The sequence below is a fragment of the Pelodiscus sinensis genome, chromosome 5 (genome assembly GCF_052426305.1).
Source record: "Pelodiscus sinensis isolate ZL-2025 chromosome 5, ASM5242630v1, whole genome shotgun sequence".
Lineage (NCBI taxonomy): Eukaryota > Metazoa > Chordata > Testudines > Trionychidae > Pelodiscus > Pelodiscus sinensis.
The window spans coordinates 75,921,977-75,938,162 of NC_143056.1; the positions used below are offsets into that span (position 1 = coordinate 75,921,977).

The following is a 16,186-nucleotide window of genomic DNA, read 5'->3' on the forward strand; positions in this document are numbered from 1 at the left end:
AATGGGACTCTAAAGTCAGAAGAAAGGGCAAAAATATGAGTAATATTGTCAGCACAAAATTGCACCCACAATAATGGAAGCTTGGCTATGATAATGTAGGCTTAAATGTCAGGGACCTTTGAAAGGATTAATCCTGTGAGCAAGGCTGGCATGACTGGGTCCCACATTCTTCCCACTGTGTAACTTAGTGGAGAAATTAGCTCTGGAGCAATTGGCATAAAAAAAGCAAATATAAAAGTTTAGTCACATAAAGGTGCAGACACGCTCCTGCGGTGACTCTGCAGGGAATTAAAACGCATTTTCGAGGCTAGAGGTCTCTTAGAGAAAGACCTTGTTTTTATTAACGTCGAAGTTAAGCCTCATAAATTATCAGGTGGCACCTGGAGTAGAGACTTCTGTATTGTGTGTGGTTGATGTTAAGTTGTGGTTAGCACCAGAGCGGTACCGGGAGATGGGAGGGTCAGGGATAGGGTGACACAAACAGCACTGCAGTGAGCTTTAAAAATCAGAAGGGAGAGGGAGGGAGAGAGAGGGAGACAGAGATCTTGACGTTTGCAACCAACTGAACAGACATACAAACAACTCTACACTCTGGCAGTGAGAGAAGGTAGGCTGACAGTCTTAACTCCAATAACCCAGCTGCTTGCGAGACATACAAGTATTGATCCAACTATTTTCCTCTATTCATGTACATGTCATTAGTCTGATTTTATAACCTCTTTTTTCCAACAAGTAGCATCTCACTCCACAAACAGTCCCTTTCATTTCAGTGGGGCTACTCACAGAATAAGGGATTGCTCTGTCATGCTCTTATTCACACTGTCTGATCCCCTTTCAGAAGGACTTTGCCTGAGGTATTCTGGGGTGGCCAGAAAAGGAATTTTCTTTTTCTTTCCAAGCTAAAAAGAGGTGAAATTAAATACAGCTATCAGATCCCGTTAAATTACCAGTGTATTAGATGATGGGGTGTGGGCGTGTTTCATGACCGAGGATTGTTCAACACTGCCCAATTAGAACAACAGAGCAGAGGCAAATGTCTAATGGATGTCAGCAAAATGTTCCTAGCATTGAGATCTTTAGGATAGTCTTCCAAGGGACTGGATGGAAGCTCTATTGCTTAGGAGCTAGAGAATTAGGCTAGATAAAGTATTTGATGCATAGACTGTAGGGAACAATCCTGGACCAACAGAGTGGATGATTAGGTGACTTAATAGGTTTTCTTTGTCTCTTCTCTTTTTGGGACATATTGCTGAAAGGAAGCAAATGCATTTTTGAACTTTTTCCCAGTAGGGGGTAAGAGCCATCTGCTATATTTGAGTTGCAGTTTGCCAGCAAGGCCCGGGGCATGGAATCAGGTGTGGTACTAAGGGTGTGTCTACACTGCATCACTATTGCAGAATAATAGCTGTTATTCTGGAAAAACAATAACTACAGCAAAGAAAATTGAAATAATGGAGGGTTTTTTCTGACGTTGGTAAACCTCATTCTACAAGGAATAACAACTCTTCTGAAAAAGCTCTTTTGGAAGAGGGTGTGTGTGGATGCTCCACTGCTACTATGTCGAAATAGCTCTTCACCAGAGCTGTTCTAAGTTATTCCTCCCCAGTGCCTGCTAGGGCTTTAAATTGAGATAGTGCGTCTGCATTAGAGGAGCTTGCTTTGGACTAATTCTGAAGCTTCCCTGTAGTGTGGACACTCTTATTTTGAAATGAGCTATTCCAGAAGATATCTTCCAGAATAGCTTTTTCCGAAATAAGCTTGCAGTGTAGACATACCCTTAGATGACACACCATGCAAGGGTAGGACAAGGAAAGAAGGTATTAGCTATTTTGGTCTAATCATACCTATTGCTGGCTGGTTTATCTCAATAACTAGTGAACAAACTCAGGGATGTCATTTAAAAAAAATTATGGCAGAGGGGAGGAGAAGAAGGCCAAAGTTGTGTTGGCATATAGAACATTTGATGTGATTATATTATATCCTGCAAAGTTTGGGGGAGGGGAGAGTGGAAGAAATAATGGGGCATAAAGAGCCAAGAAAAAGTTTTTAGGGGCAACCTAAGATCAGAGGAGGCAACTCTCCTTGCTGGACCCCTAGCAAATGATAGCCCTGAGCAAACCTTAGGGGGCATAGCTTGCTAGCTGCTCTCCAAAGATGAAGAGGTGCTGATGATGCAGTTAGAGACAATGGTAATCTTGATGCAAGTCCCTGTGAACATGTTCTGCTTTGGCTGCAAAATCATAAGATCTAAGGTCTCTTCTAGTATGTGTGTGATCAGTAAAATGGGAATATTAAAATGGGACTTCCTTATGTCACAGGTATGCTGCAAAGATAAACTGACTAATGCACATGAGGTGCTCAGATATTCCATTGACAAATGTTTTGGAAAAGGCTATAGGCAAACAACAGTTTTATATGTTACTTGCAGAATAAATATTGACCGTCTAACTGATGAATATGTACTATGCTGTATCAGGAGAATTAAACAGAAAAGTCCTGTGTGGTTACAAATTCACTGCATGCTTATGTCAGTATTTTATAGCACAGACAAGATGAGCGAGGTAATAGGTTTTACTGCACGAACTTCTGTTGGTGAGAGAGACAAGATATCCAGCCACACAAAATTCCTGATAAGGACTCAGTGTCACCTGAAATCTTGTTTCGCTCACTATCAAAAGTTGGAAACTAAAAGCTATTACCTCACCTATCTTCTTTTTCTCATATACGGTGTACAACACAACTACAACTACAATTTAATAGCACAGCTAAGACACCAAATTGTTCACTGGTTAGAGGGCTAAATCCTTTCTCATGCAAAAGTCCCAGTTTCTGCATCTGATTTTATCAACGTAGATATTTCAGTATTCCCATGTAAAACTGTTGGCAGTAACACACAAATAACTCCATATTTAGCTCACTGCAAAGTGCTCTAGAGGCTTTATCTCTGTATTGACAATCCCCTGAGGAAAATATAGTTTGTAATATTTATTTTTGTCCTGATGATCTGACCTTTTTCCCTCCCATTTGAATTCTAGTAAGGCAGCAGAACAGCGCAAGAAACTGTAGGAGAATAGGGTAAAACAATGAAGGACAACAAGCCATTCAGTCCCTCTGCAGGCAGCAGAGTATAGCTCAGTAGTCAAGCAGGACTTACGTGGGGCAAGCAGGACTCAGCTCTGCTGGTAGAAGGTTTGACAATTAGGTCAGCAGGGTCCACAGCAGGGTCAAGCTAAGCAAAACAGTGGGTAAAATAGTCATGCACCTGGGTACAGCTGCAGCGGATAGTAGGTTACCATTTTATAGATAGCAGGGTACAAACAAACAGGACAGCAGGCCATAGCCAAAAGGGACAGCCGGTGATGGCAATGCAGACACTTGTATTCAGCACTGCCGGCAGCGGGCTACAGCAGTGCAGGCAGATGGATATAGCAGTGTAGGCAACTTGTTCTCAGTGGGATGGAATTAAGAGAAGCTGGCAAGAAAACAAACCTTTCATTTTTTGCCAAGGTCCACTTGAAGGATTTTGAAGTAAAACTCTTAAGGCGAGAGCTGAGCAGGTTGACATGTCACTCTGGATTTGGAACTTAATCAGAGCCAGTAATCCTTTCCAGCTGGACTTTGGAAGATTGTATTGAAATATTGCTCTATTGAAAGGTTATATTTTTAAAGAGATAATCTCAGAGGCATAATGCAGGAAAGGCAGATCAAAATTTCAGACACTGAAAAGAATGTGTTCTTGTGTAAGGCATCCTCAGAATAGATACAGGCGCAGTCTAGAGTTTTAGCGAACACTACCGCAAAGTGAAGCTACAGCCTTTATTTGAAACAAATACTATAAAATCACATATTCTTAAAGTACAATTTTCTTCATTTCTGTTACTACCTGCCACTTAAATATTAAAAGCACAATTCTAAATACTTTACAATATTGCCACTGGCTTACTTTCTGCACTTCTCCCACCTGGGCATAGAGAAATAGGCTGGTCAGTTTCACTTTTGTCTTTTAGCCAATTTTATTTTCAGGCTCTCATCCTCTAGCACAATGTTGCAATGTTTGAATTGCAACCCCCTCCAGGGGATATTTATTTGTATATTGTGTCAGGTTTCCACGGCAACTACATCAGTGCTGTGTTTGATAAAAGATTGTTTTTGCAAAATCTAAAATTTGGCCCAAATTTGGCTGGACGTTTTCAATCCTTCAAACCATCTAACCCTTCCAAGTAAGGTTGCAGTTCAGAGAGGCACTTAAAATTTGACAAATGCTTAATCTCATGAGTTGAGCCTGTGGGGCAGATCCTCAGCTGGAGTAAGTTGTATGGCTCCAGTGATGTCTACTGAGGTTCTGCTTCTGCTCTATGAAATTGAAGTCTTTATGTGCTGAACTGGGGCCTAAATGAGGTCATTATTCCACACAGGGATAGGCTAGCATGGAATGTCTTTACAGGAATCACCCACTAGTGATCCCATTTGAGGATCAGGGCCTAAAAAAAAAAAGAATCAGTGGTTGTGGCCTCAATGACTTAAAATATGGTAGGAGAAATATAGATTTCCACGTCTCAGCCTTCAGTGTAACTCTATTTCATGTAAGCACTGATCATAAGTCATCAGATATCCTAGTCCTTATTCACTCATGTAGTTCCAGGGTGCGTCTAGACCTGGACTTTTGTCGACAAAACTATACCTACGTCTACACTACCGCCGAGTTCTGTCAACATAACGTCGACAGAACTCGGCAGTTTTGTTGATGGCAGTAAACCTCATTCTACGAGGAATAACGCCTTTTGTCAACAGAGTTCTGTCAACAGAAGGCGTTATTGCATCTACACTGTCCTTTGCGTCTACACTCTCATGTCGACAAAGCGGCTTGCTTTGTTGACAGAACTGGATGTAGTCTAGACACTCTTTGTCGACAGAGGCTTTGTCGACAGTATCTGTCGACAAAGCCTCTGTCGACAAAAGCCTGTAGTCTAGACATACTTCCATTGACTTCTGTAGAGCTCCTTATGTGAATGTGGAGTAATAAAGATTGGAGAGTTAGGTACTGCTGTTTGTTAGTCATTAGCTGTCCTATGGTATGTGAAGTGAGCTGGCGATCTCAATGCATGTACCAGTGGCCATTTGTCCACATCAGGATCAGGGCAGAGGCACATTGGGGCTGCGTGGGGAATTATACAGTGTCCCTATCTATGCTGGCCCCGTCCTGTAGATAAACAGGGTGAACTGCTATTTGCAGGGATCTCTATCCAGTACTTGTCATGCACACTCAGTACCTTAATCCCATCCCCTTCTGGATAAAATCAGAGCATGCATGATAATCATTTTCATTGTGTATTCTTATTGCATCTTAAATGTGTTGTGATGCTTTACTGACATATATGTAGATGGACCCCCCTCCACCTCAGAAGAGTTTATAATCTCAGTAGACAACATGCAGCAAAAGAAGTGTTTGGGGTTGGGAGTGCAGAAAGCACAGTGCAGGTGCTCTTCCTGAGCAAACATCCTTTACACAGGCCTGCCAGTGTACCTTTCTACCTTTCTTCTCAGTACCCACAGCCCTGATTCCCCTGCAAGCCTAGGCAAAGGTTACCAATTGTACAGTGTTATATGGCAACTTTGCAGTGTGGGTAAATATCCTCATGATACACTGAGGTCATCAAACTGATTTTACTTGTAACTTGTGGTACTTGAAAACTGATGAAAATCTATTGCATTCCCACACAGTCCCATCCATCCCATAACATCTCCCCTAGTAGCTTTAGTGGCTCTCTAAGGTTTAACAGCTGTCACTGTACTGTAACTTTAAAGCAAAGTTGGCAATAGAATTAAATATTTTTCATCCAAAAGCTTAGGCTTCTACCATTTGAACTAAAGAAACATCTCCTTTGGTTGTTAGCAGTATGGAGCCTATGACACACAGCAGATCAGTTCCAATTCTGTCCAGTAGAAGGCAATGACATACATAGGCTATCCATTTCATTATACTTTTGTTCCTCCCAATTTAAAATGGAATTATATTGTATCCTGTGTTTGTTTAACTCAGTCATGGAATTCCTTTCATGGAATCATTTTCTTATTTTGCAAGATGGGTGAAATAGTGGCAACAAAAGCCTATATAGCACAAAAGCCTCACTTAAACCATGATCTGAGGATCTAAATGGGGCTGAAGTGGCACACACAGATCTTTTTGCTGGCCTTATGCACAAAGGTGATTTTATTCTTTGTGATTGTCTAGATTGGGATGGGGACCCTAAGGCCCAAGGGCTGGATGCAGCCCCTGGCTTGCCCCCAGAATTGGGGAGTCCATACTGGCACTCCAACCCCCCAGCTGCCTTATTTCAGGGATGGAGTACACAAAACCTACCAGGCTGTGCCTCTGTAGGCTCTGTTGTGTGAGGGGAATGTCGGGAGTGTCTTTCTCCCTCTCAGTTGGGGGCCACATCAATGAGGGTTTGCTTTGGATTTTTTTTCCCCTTGCTTCTCACTTGGGTGTGTGGCCCCTGATTGATTTTTACATGGGCCAGCAGCTTCCAACCCAAAAGAGTCCCCTACCCCAGCCTAGACGTTTTATCGGCATGACAATTTATATCTATAATGGTATTTCATATTTTGGGAAACAGCTTCCTGTCAAAGCATTTACCAGCCATTAACGACTGCATATTTATGCCATTTAAAGCCCACACTTCCTACATTTGTATCATTGTTCATTTTGGAGTATTTCATTTCCTTACCATGCACTCTCTCTCTCTCTTTCTCTCAGGAGATTCAGTTCCTGCCAGAAGGGATATACTGACATCACCAAGCATGAGCCTGCACACCATGCCAGAAGAAATCCAACATCCATATACTAAATTTTCTGAATGGAAGTTCAAGCTGTTTAAAGTGAGATCCTTTGAAAAAACACCTTCTGGAGACAGCCAAGTGGCAAATAAAGAGAAAGCAGAGGAGGTGGTCTCTTTGGACAAAGGCACTGTGGTGCAGAAGGATGCAGCTGTCCCACAGGCAGAAAAGCCACTTCTGGCAGATGCAGAATTAAAGCACAGTAAGCAGGCTCTTGAAAAAGATGCTGACAACCTGAAAATGAAAGAGAATGCAGCTCACCAAGCAAACCTGCAGCAACTTTGCCGCGTCTGCGGAGTTTCATTTAAAACTGATCGTTACAAGAGAAGTCATCCAGTGCATGGACCAGTAGACAGTGAAACTCAGGGAGTTCTGCGAAAGAAAGAGAAAAAGGCAACATCTTGGCCAGATCTTATTGCCAAGGTTTTTAAGATTGATGTGCGAGCAGATATCGACACAATCCATCCCACTCGGTTTTGTCACAACTGTTGGAGTATCATCCACAGAAAGTTCAGCAATGCCCCGTGTGAAGTGTATTTCCCAAGGAACAGCACCATGGAGTGGAAGTCCCACTCCCCAAACTGCACTGTTTGTTGCACTGCTCCTCGTGGGGTGAAGAGGAAGAACCAGCCATCCAACTTACAGCTGGGCAAAAAGCTCAAGATCATGGCAGAACGTGCCCGAAAAACCAAGGGTGTAAAAAAACAATCACAGATTAACAGCAAAAACCTTATGAAAAAGATTGCCAACTGCAAGAAGATACATCTTAGCACCAAACTTCTTGCAGTTGATTACCCTGCAGATTTTGTTAAGTCCATCTCTTGCCAGGTCTGTGAGCATATTCTGGCAGACCCAGTGGAAACAACATGTAGCCACTTATTCTGCAGAACCTGCATCCTTAAGTGCCTCAAAGTTATGGGAAGCTATTGCCCCTCTTGCCGATACCCTTGCTTCCCTACCGACCTGATGAGTCCAGTGAAATCCTTCCTGAACATCCTCAATTCCCTGGCTGTGCGATGCCCAGTGAAAGAATGTGATGAGGAGGTTTTGCTGGGTAAATATTGCCATCATCTGTCCAGTCACAAAGAATTGAAAAGGAAAGAGATTTACACGCACGTAAATAAAGGGGGCCGACCGAGACAACACTTGCTGTCATTGACCAGGAGAGCGCAAAAGCATCGTCTGAGAGAACTCAAGCTTCAAGTCAAAGCTTTTGCTGAGAAAGAAGAAGGAGGGGATATAAAGGCTGTGTGCCTAACTTTGTTCCTTCTGGCTCTGAGAGCAAGAAATGAACACAGACAAGCAGATGAGTTGGAAGCTATGATGCAAGGGAAGGGGTCAGGGCTTCACCCAGCGGTCTGCTTGGCAATCCGAGTCAACACCTTTCTCAGCTGTAGCCAGTACCATAAAATGTACCGAACTGTAAAAGCTATAACTGGGAGGCAGATCTTCCAGCCACTGCACGCTCTCCGCACTGCGGAGAAGGCCCTCTTGCCAGGCTATCATCCATTTGAGTGGAAACCCCCTTTGAAAAATGTGTCCACTAATACAGAAGTGGGAATTATAGATGGGCTGTCCGGGCTGCCACTCTCAGTTGATGACTACCCAGTAGATACAATTGCCAAGAGGTTTCGATATGATGCAGCCTTGGTTTCTGCCTTAATGGACATGGAGGAAGACATCTTGGAAGGCATGAAAGCAAAAGATCTGGATGACTACTTGAATGGCCCCTTCACTGTAGTGGTGAAGGAGTCTTGTGATGGGATGGGAGATGTCAGCGAGAAGCATGGAAGTGGACCAGCTGTTCCGGAGAAGGCAGTTCGATTTTCTTTCACACTCATGAGTATCAGCATAGCTCATGGGAATGAAAACGTAAGGGTCTTTGAAGAAGTCAAGCCCAATTCAGAGCTGTGTTGCAAGCCCTTGTGCCTTATGCTGGCTGATGAATCTGACCATGAGACTCTAACTGCCATTCTGAGCCCTCTGATAGCAGAAAGGGAGACCATGAAAACCAGTGTCCTGCTTCTTGAAATGGGAGGCATCCTCAGAACATTCAAATTCATCTTTAGGGGTACAGGGTATGATGAGAAACTTGTCCGTGAAGTGGAAGGCCTTGAAGCCTCAGGCTCTACTTACATCTGCACCCTTTGTGATGCAACCCGCCTGGAAGCCTCTCAGAACCTGGTCCTCCACTCCATAACAAGAAGTCATGCTGAAAATCTGGAGCGGTATGAGGTATGGAGGTCCAACCCATATCATGAATCAGTTGATGAGTTACGTGACAGAGTGAAGGGTGTTTCTGCCAAACCTTTTATTGAGACTGTTCCTTCCATAGATGCATTGCACTGTGATATTGGCAATGCAGCTGAGTTCTACAAGATATTCCAGTTTGAGATAGGTGAGGTGTACAAGAACCCCAACGCATCTAAAGAAGAGAGGAAGAGGTGGCAGTCAACTCTTGACAAGCATCTCAGGAAGAAGATGAACCTGAAACCCATAATGAGGATGAATGGAAACTTTGCTAGAAAGCTTATGACCAAAGAGACAGTGGAAGCCATATGTGAATTAATAAAGTGTGAGGAAAGGCATGAAGCCCTAAGAGAACTGATGGACCTTTACCTTAAGATGAAACCAGTGTGGAGGTCTTCATGCCCAGCTAAAGAATGCCCAGAATTGCTGTGTCAGTATAGCTTTAACTCACAACGTTTTGCTGAGCTCTTGTCCACAAAGTTCAAGTACAGATATGAGGGCAAGATTACAAATTATTTTCACAAAACTCTTGCTCACGTTCCTGAAATCATTGAAAGAGATGGTTCCATTGGTGCCTGGGCAAGTGAAGGGAATGAGTCCGGGAATAAATTATTTAGGCGTTTCCGAAAAATGAATGCCAGGCAGTCAAAATGCTATGAAATGGAGGATGTTTTGAAGCATCACTGGCTATATACCTCTAAGTACCTGCAGAAGTTCATGAATGCTCATAATACATTGAAAGGACAGGGCTTCACAATCGATCCAGGGCAGAGTTTAGAAGACTCCCTAGCATTGGAAGGCACTTTAGATATTACTGATTCTATGGAATTCTAAGCATAATGGTCTTTGAATTGGGCTTGCAATTAAGTTTTCCTACATGGGGTGCATTAATGCTGTAAACATCACTTTTACACTGGCCATTAAAGGGAATCTGTCCCTGCTCAGAGGAGTTTGGTTAACATCTATTCTGGATGATAGTTTCCAGAAAATGGTAATGCAGAGTAACTGGTTGGTGTCATTTTCCAGCCATTTTGTGAGGTAAAAGTGGAAAGAAAGGTGATCAACTTTGGTCTTGGGTTTATTGTTTAATAAATAGCCAAAGTGAGCCAAAGTTTTTAGACTATGTGATATCTGTGAAATGAAGTGGATTCAGAAGTGTTATGGCAGTTACAAAAAAGTAAGGATGGCTATTTTTGCATTTTACTTACTATTTAGTACTAGTCTTCCTTTTTTAATTGATGGCCTCTTGTTTCTTATAAGTAAAAATTAAACATAGAATTTTGTAGACAATCATTTTGAAGTACAGAGTCAGTATTTTTAATATAACACACTGATTCAAGCTTCAGAGGTTGACTTCATCAACAGTTTACAATATTATTTTATTTAACATTTATATTGTGATAGGTCCTAGAGACCAATCAGTTTTAGGGCCCATTGTGCTAGTTACTGTACAAGCACAGAGAATCGGGTTGCTAACCCTCCAGGACTGGTCTGGAGTCTTCTGGAATCCATCTCCCTATTGAAAGCAATTCTGGAGATTGTAATAGGATATTTTAAGAAAATGACATTATGTCATATTGAGGTGGAGGGGAAGCTCCCGGAATAGTTTTAGACAGAGTTAGCAAGCCTAATAGAGAACATGTACTGGGCATTTAATAATTAATAATAATAATAATAATTGTAACCTAGTCAATTTGTTCTAAAATGCAAGCTTGTGCATTACTTTGAAATCAGACCCTAGAATGCAATATATTTTTTCTTTGTACCTTGTATACTTTGAAGCTTTGCTGTAAATCTTGCTAACAGCTGGAACCAACAAGGAATTGTGTTCAATAGGCAATCTGTACTTCCAAGATTAGATCCTAACTGGTGTATATCATCTTAGCTTCAGTGGGTGAAATCCAAAGAGGACACTGGCACAGCTCATAATGACTTCAACAGAGCCAGAAATTCCCCTATTGACCTTAATGGAACTACAGTTAGATACAGAAGCCAAGCATCTGGCTTAGATTTGTTCTTCATTTCTATATATTGCTATTATGCTCTTCTGTAGGGTATATTTTACAGACTAAGGGAACCTTTCATTGTGTTCTAGCCCTGTCTCCAATATTGACACCGCTCTCTGGGGCATGTCATTTAACTTCTCTGCCTCACTTTCTACATCTATAGAATGCAAATAGTTTTTACCTATCTCACAGGCATGTTGTGAAAACTATTTAGTTAGCATGGGTGAACTGATTTGAAAATGAAATTGCTATTTAAGTGCTAAGCATTATTATTTCAATATTTAGACAGCTCATATGAGCAGTTTTCATTTTACTAAGGGCATTAAAATGATAACATTTTTCTTTTATACAGATGTTACTATATGCCTTATCTACAGAATAGGAAATAGATCGTATGCCACAGCAAACTTGACTCTTACAAGTGATAAATAATCAGCCTTTAAAAGTGACCATCAGTAAAATTATTTTAAAATATTGTGAAATTTTACAACTAAATTATTTCTGAACATACTTGTTTAATTAATAGCACAGTTCTGTGACCCTGATGTGGCAAAGCACCGAAGCACACACTAAAATGTAAGCAAGGGAATTGTCAGTATGACCACTCAGATGCTTAATGTTAAACATGTGCTTAAGTGACTTGCTGACTGGGGTCCAAATTTGGGAGACCTTTTTAAATTCATCAAATAACTTTTTTCAGCAAAAAGTCACAACATTCATTAAATAATTTTTTTTAGGAAATATAATTCAGAAATACCTGTATGACACGGACTTGTGCTCCTAAAACACATATGCACTTTTGAAAATCCCACAATGAGTGCTCACTAGCTGAGGCATTTTGATATTTGTAGAATCATAAATGAAACAGGATTAAATGCACATACTTTTTAAAATAATTCAATTTTATTGTGTTTTGATACTACATTTGGCTCATCAGTAGATAAGAACAATTAAACAGTAAAATATAGTTTTTATTCTTTTGTAGTTGTTTTTCGTTGTGATTATATACCATAATTTCGTATTTACCATTTATAGAGAATTTATAGGGAGAACTAAATGCTAGTGATTTATATATAAGTGTTATTTGGGCTTCATCTTTTGATTTTATTGGAAGCAATATCCACTTCTCATAAAGTTTTATAATTTATATTTAATACTTCATATAATATCCTTAAACAACTTTTAAGCGTTGCATCAGAACTTACATGCTTCCAAATATTTGTCAGAAGCATTGCAAAAAAAAGGTGCTTTTAAAATATGTTTTAATGGTGCCTTTGCAGTATAATTTTCCATTTATACTACATAAGGATTTTGATTATTTTAAATATTTTTCTTCTTAGATTAATTTTTTAACTCTTTAGGGACTATAACAGTTATTTTCCGTAATGTATAAATGTGAGTTTTACATAAAGTAGCGTTCTTTCCCAATAAATTCAGAAACCAACTCAAAGAATATTCCTTCGTTTGGTTGGGAAATATTTCATCATGCAAAAAATGTCGTATCCATTTTTCTTTGCATATTTATTTTCTGTGATTGTAATATACAGATTTTATACTTGAACGATTTCATTTCCACGGGGCCCAAACTAGCAACCCTTACTCACTTGTAGTGAAATTCATTCCTGTGCTGAAGGTTGGCATAAGGCAAATGCATCATTTATGTCAATGGCTCTCAACCTTTCCAGACTACTATACCTATTTCAAGAGGCTGGTTTGTCTTGCATACCCCCAAGTTTCACTTCACTTAAGAACTACTTGCTTATAAAATCAGACATTAAAATACAAATTTGTCACAGCACCCTATTACTGAAAAATGACTTATTTTCTCAATTGGAATATAAATAATGTACTTACATTTCAGGGTATAATATACAGAGGAGTATAAACCAGTAATTGTATGAAATTTTAGTTTGTCAGAAGCACTTTGCTAGTGCTTTTTATGTAGGCTGTTGTAAAACCAGGCAAATACCTAAATGTGTTGACCCACCCCCTGGAAGACTCCACCTATGCCAACAGGTACATGTACTTCTGGTTGAGAATCATTGATTCAAGTGCTTAAATAAGGGTTTAAATGAGATTTAAGTAGTGTACGCTAACCCTCTGCTCAGGAGCGAATTTCACCTACAAGTTCTCCTTACTCGCATATTGTTCCAGCCAAATCAATGGGCCATATTCTTTTTTTGCACAAATTATCTCAGTGATTTTACTGAAATTCTCAAATAAAAAAAGTGACTTCAACAGACTGCTTAGGTAAAAGCAATTGGATTTTGACTCATTGATTTCAACAGGACTAATTAAGGATTACTCGTGTAGGTAAGGATTAACAAGACTGGGCACATACTCTGGAGAAGTTCAGTACACTGAACAGTACATGGACTGGGACTTAGGTGTGCAATGGAATTAAAAATATTCTTTTGTGAAATAACAGTATGGAAATTACACTATTAAGCCGGCAAGACGTATTATAAGTGCTAGCAACTATGTATTGTTTGGCTGGCATTCATCTAAAAGGCAATTGTTATTTTTTTAACAAACTTGAATTTTGATTCATCTCTTTTTCCGTTGTTGGCACAGTATTTAAATCAGGAGACTTTCTGCTTGAGAGTTTGGAACTCATTAAACCAAACAATTCAAATACTAAACACCTGCAAGTGAAGCTTTTGTAAACAGAGACCAGAAAAACAATACTACAAACACACAGGCATGAATCTGCACGCAAGGGATTCTTGATTGCTAAAAGTACATTGTGTTTTCACTTCATATTTGAAAAATGGTCTATCATTAAGCTGTTTGATTTTGAAGAGTCTTTAAATAAGTGGAGACACTTGTATTCGTTTTATGCTTTCAAAAATCACATTTTTTTCTACTCTAATAATTAATTTAAATACCTCAGATGATTGTGGGCAATGGTTTTCCAGTTGTGAAAATTGTACTAAACTCTTGCTAGGTTTATACAATCACATTCTGTATCTTCCTTTGTTTAATGTTTTTGTAAGAACTTATTAAAGGTGTATTCAATTGTTGTACTATGAAATGTGTAGCAAGCTAGGGTCCTGATTCTGGTCTCATACCATTTTTTTCATAATGATAGCTCCATTGACATTAATGGAATCATTCCTGATGTATGTGGAGTAAACAAGTTCAGAACCAGACCCTAGATATTTACAATACCATAATATTTTACTTGAATAAGATGTTTTCAGTGCATTGTAATACAGCACTTGCCTAATGTTTTTATTGCTACTTATTGTATTCCAGTTTCTTTATGTTTAAAATGTGTTTTAAATAAAGTTATTAGAAATAGACATTGGATTTGGATTTGGGTGTCTTGAACAGTATTGTAACTGTGCAAACAAGTTAATGATAATCAGCTTGCATTTATTCAGTATTTTCCGAACAAATCATCAGTATTCGCCAACATTTACATTATAATAAAACCAAGGGCCCCAGGCAAGACCAAAAACCTTCTGTGGTAGCCATTGTACAAACACCTAGGAAGATTCCCTCTGAAGCCCAAAAGCCCAATCCAGCATCTTACTTCACAGGGTACGGTTTGACCATGCATTATACCTTCCTTGGACTCTCCTACTGCTTCATTTAGAAATGATATCTGGTCTCTTTAACTTCATCTACCTTGTCCAGCCCTTCTTCAAATCTCTTCGCTTGCTTCTTCACATCCTCTGCATCAAATTCTAGATTCCTGTTCTTGAGTTCAAAGCCAAATGCAGAAATTAACTCTCACTTGCATAGGGTGACCATATTTTCTTTTGTTGAATACAGGACACCTGGTAAAATTACTCAGATTCAAGTGAGTTCAATGGCAATCAATCAGAAACAAGCAGTACATATCAAGTTCATTAACCTCCTGTTAAAAAGAAATACTGTGCAACTGGTCTTTTTATTTACCTTCTTATCTTTAAGGTTTGCACAGGGAGAGGGACACACACATTCCAACAGCTGTCCCACAGGCTTGGGGCGGATTGATCGACCTGACCAAAAAATATCCCTGCCTAATGTTCTCTACCCTCCATGCCTTGTTGGGACCACAGGATGGACCGCTGCTTCTCGTGGGATCCTCCATGGCCAGGAGCTTGGATTTTATAACCCTTCTGTGAAAGGGCACCACCAAAAGCTTTGTGCCCCTTATTGCCCTGCTGCCACATTGCCTGAATGCACTAGCTCAGGGTACGTCTACACTACAAAGTTAATTCGAACTAACAGACGTTAGTTTGAATTAACTTTGATAGGCGCTACACTAGCGCTCCGCTAGTTCGAACTTAATTCGAACTAGCGGAGCGCTTAGTTCGAACTAGGTAAACCTCATTGTACGAGGACTAAGCCTAGTTCAAACTTACTAGTTCGAATTAAGGGGTGTGTAGCCCCTTAATTCGAACTAGTGGGAGGCTAGCCCTCCCCAGCTTTCCCTGGTGGCCACTCTGGCCAACACCAGGGAAACTCTATTGCCCCTTAAAGGGGCACGGGTTGGCTACGGTGCCCGTGCCAGGTGCAAGCCTGCCAGCACCCAGCCAGCAGAACCTGCACCTGGCACGGCTCAAGCCGGCCATCTGATGCCCCCCAGTCCTCCCCCTCTTCCCGGGACCAGGCTGGCGGCTCCCGGGAGCTTGCCCGGTACCGCAAGAGGCGGGCACCCGCCTGGTCTAGTGCGGACATCGTGGACCTCGTCCATGACCTCCGCATTAGGCACAGGAAAGTGGCCGTCTAGGGCAGGAGAGCTGCCAGCCTGGCCACCCAGGAGCAGGTGTGCATGAAAATCAAGGGGGTCCACTGAGACCCCCAACCCTGAGTCCTGAGCTTAGAATGGCCGTCCTGGGTCAGACCAAAGGTCCATCTAGCCCAGTAGCCTGTCTGCCGACAGCGGCCAACCCTAGGGACCCTTGAGGGGATGGACCGAAGACAGTGACCAAGCCATTTGTCTCGTGCCATCCCTCTCCAGCCTTCCACAAACTTTGGGCAGGGGCACCATTCCTACCCCCTGGCTAATACCACTCCAGGGACCCAACCTCCATGACTTTATCTCACTTCTCTTTAAACTCTGTTCTAGTTGTAGCCTTCACAGCCTCCTGCAGCAAGGA

At 41.0% G+C, this 16,186-nt stretch overlaps 1 protein-coding gene across 1 annotated transcript; it reads left to right on the forward strand.

Moving 5' to 3' along the window:
• The first annotated feature begins 517 nt into the window (after positions 1 to 517).
• On the forward strand, positions 518 to 14,345 carry RAG1 (recombination activating 1). Its single transcript, XM_006124470.5, has 2 exons — positions 518 to 607; positions 6,758 to 14,345. The coding sequence occupies exon 2, from the start codon at positions 6,802 to 6,804 to the stop codon at positions 9,919 to 9,921; it is 3,120 nt and encodes a 1,039-aa protein (XP_006124532.1). The 5' UTR covers positions 518 to 607; positions 6,758 to 6,801; the 3' UTR covers positions 9,922 to 14,345.
• The last annotated feature ends 1,841 nt before the right edge of the window (positions 14,346 to 16,186 follow it).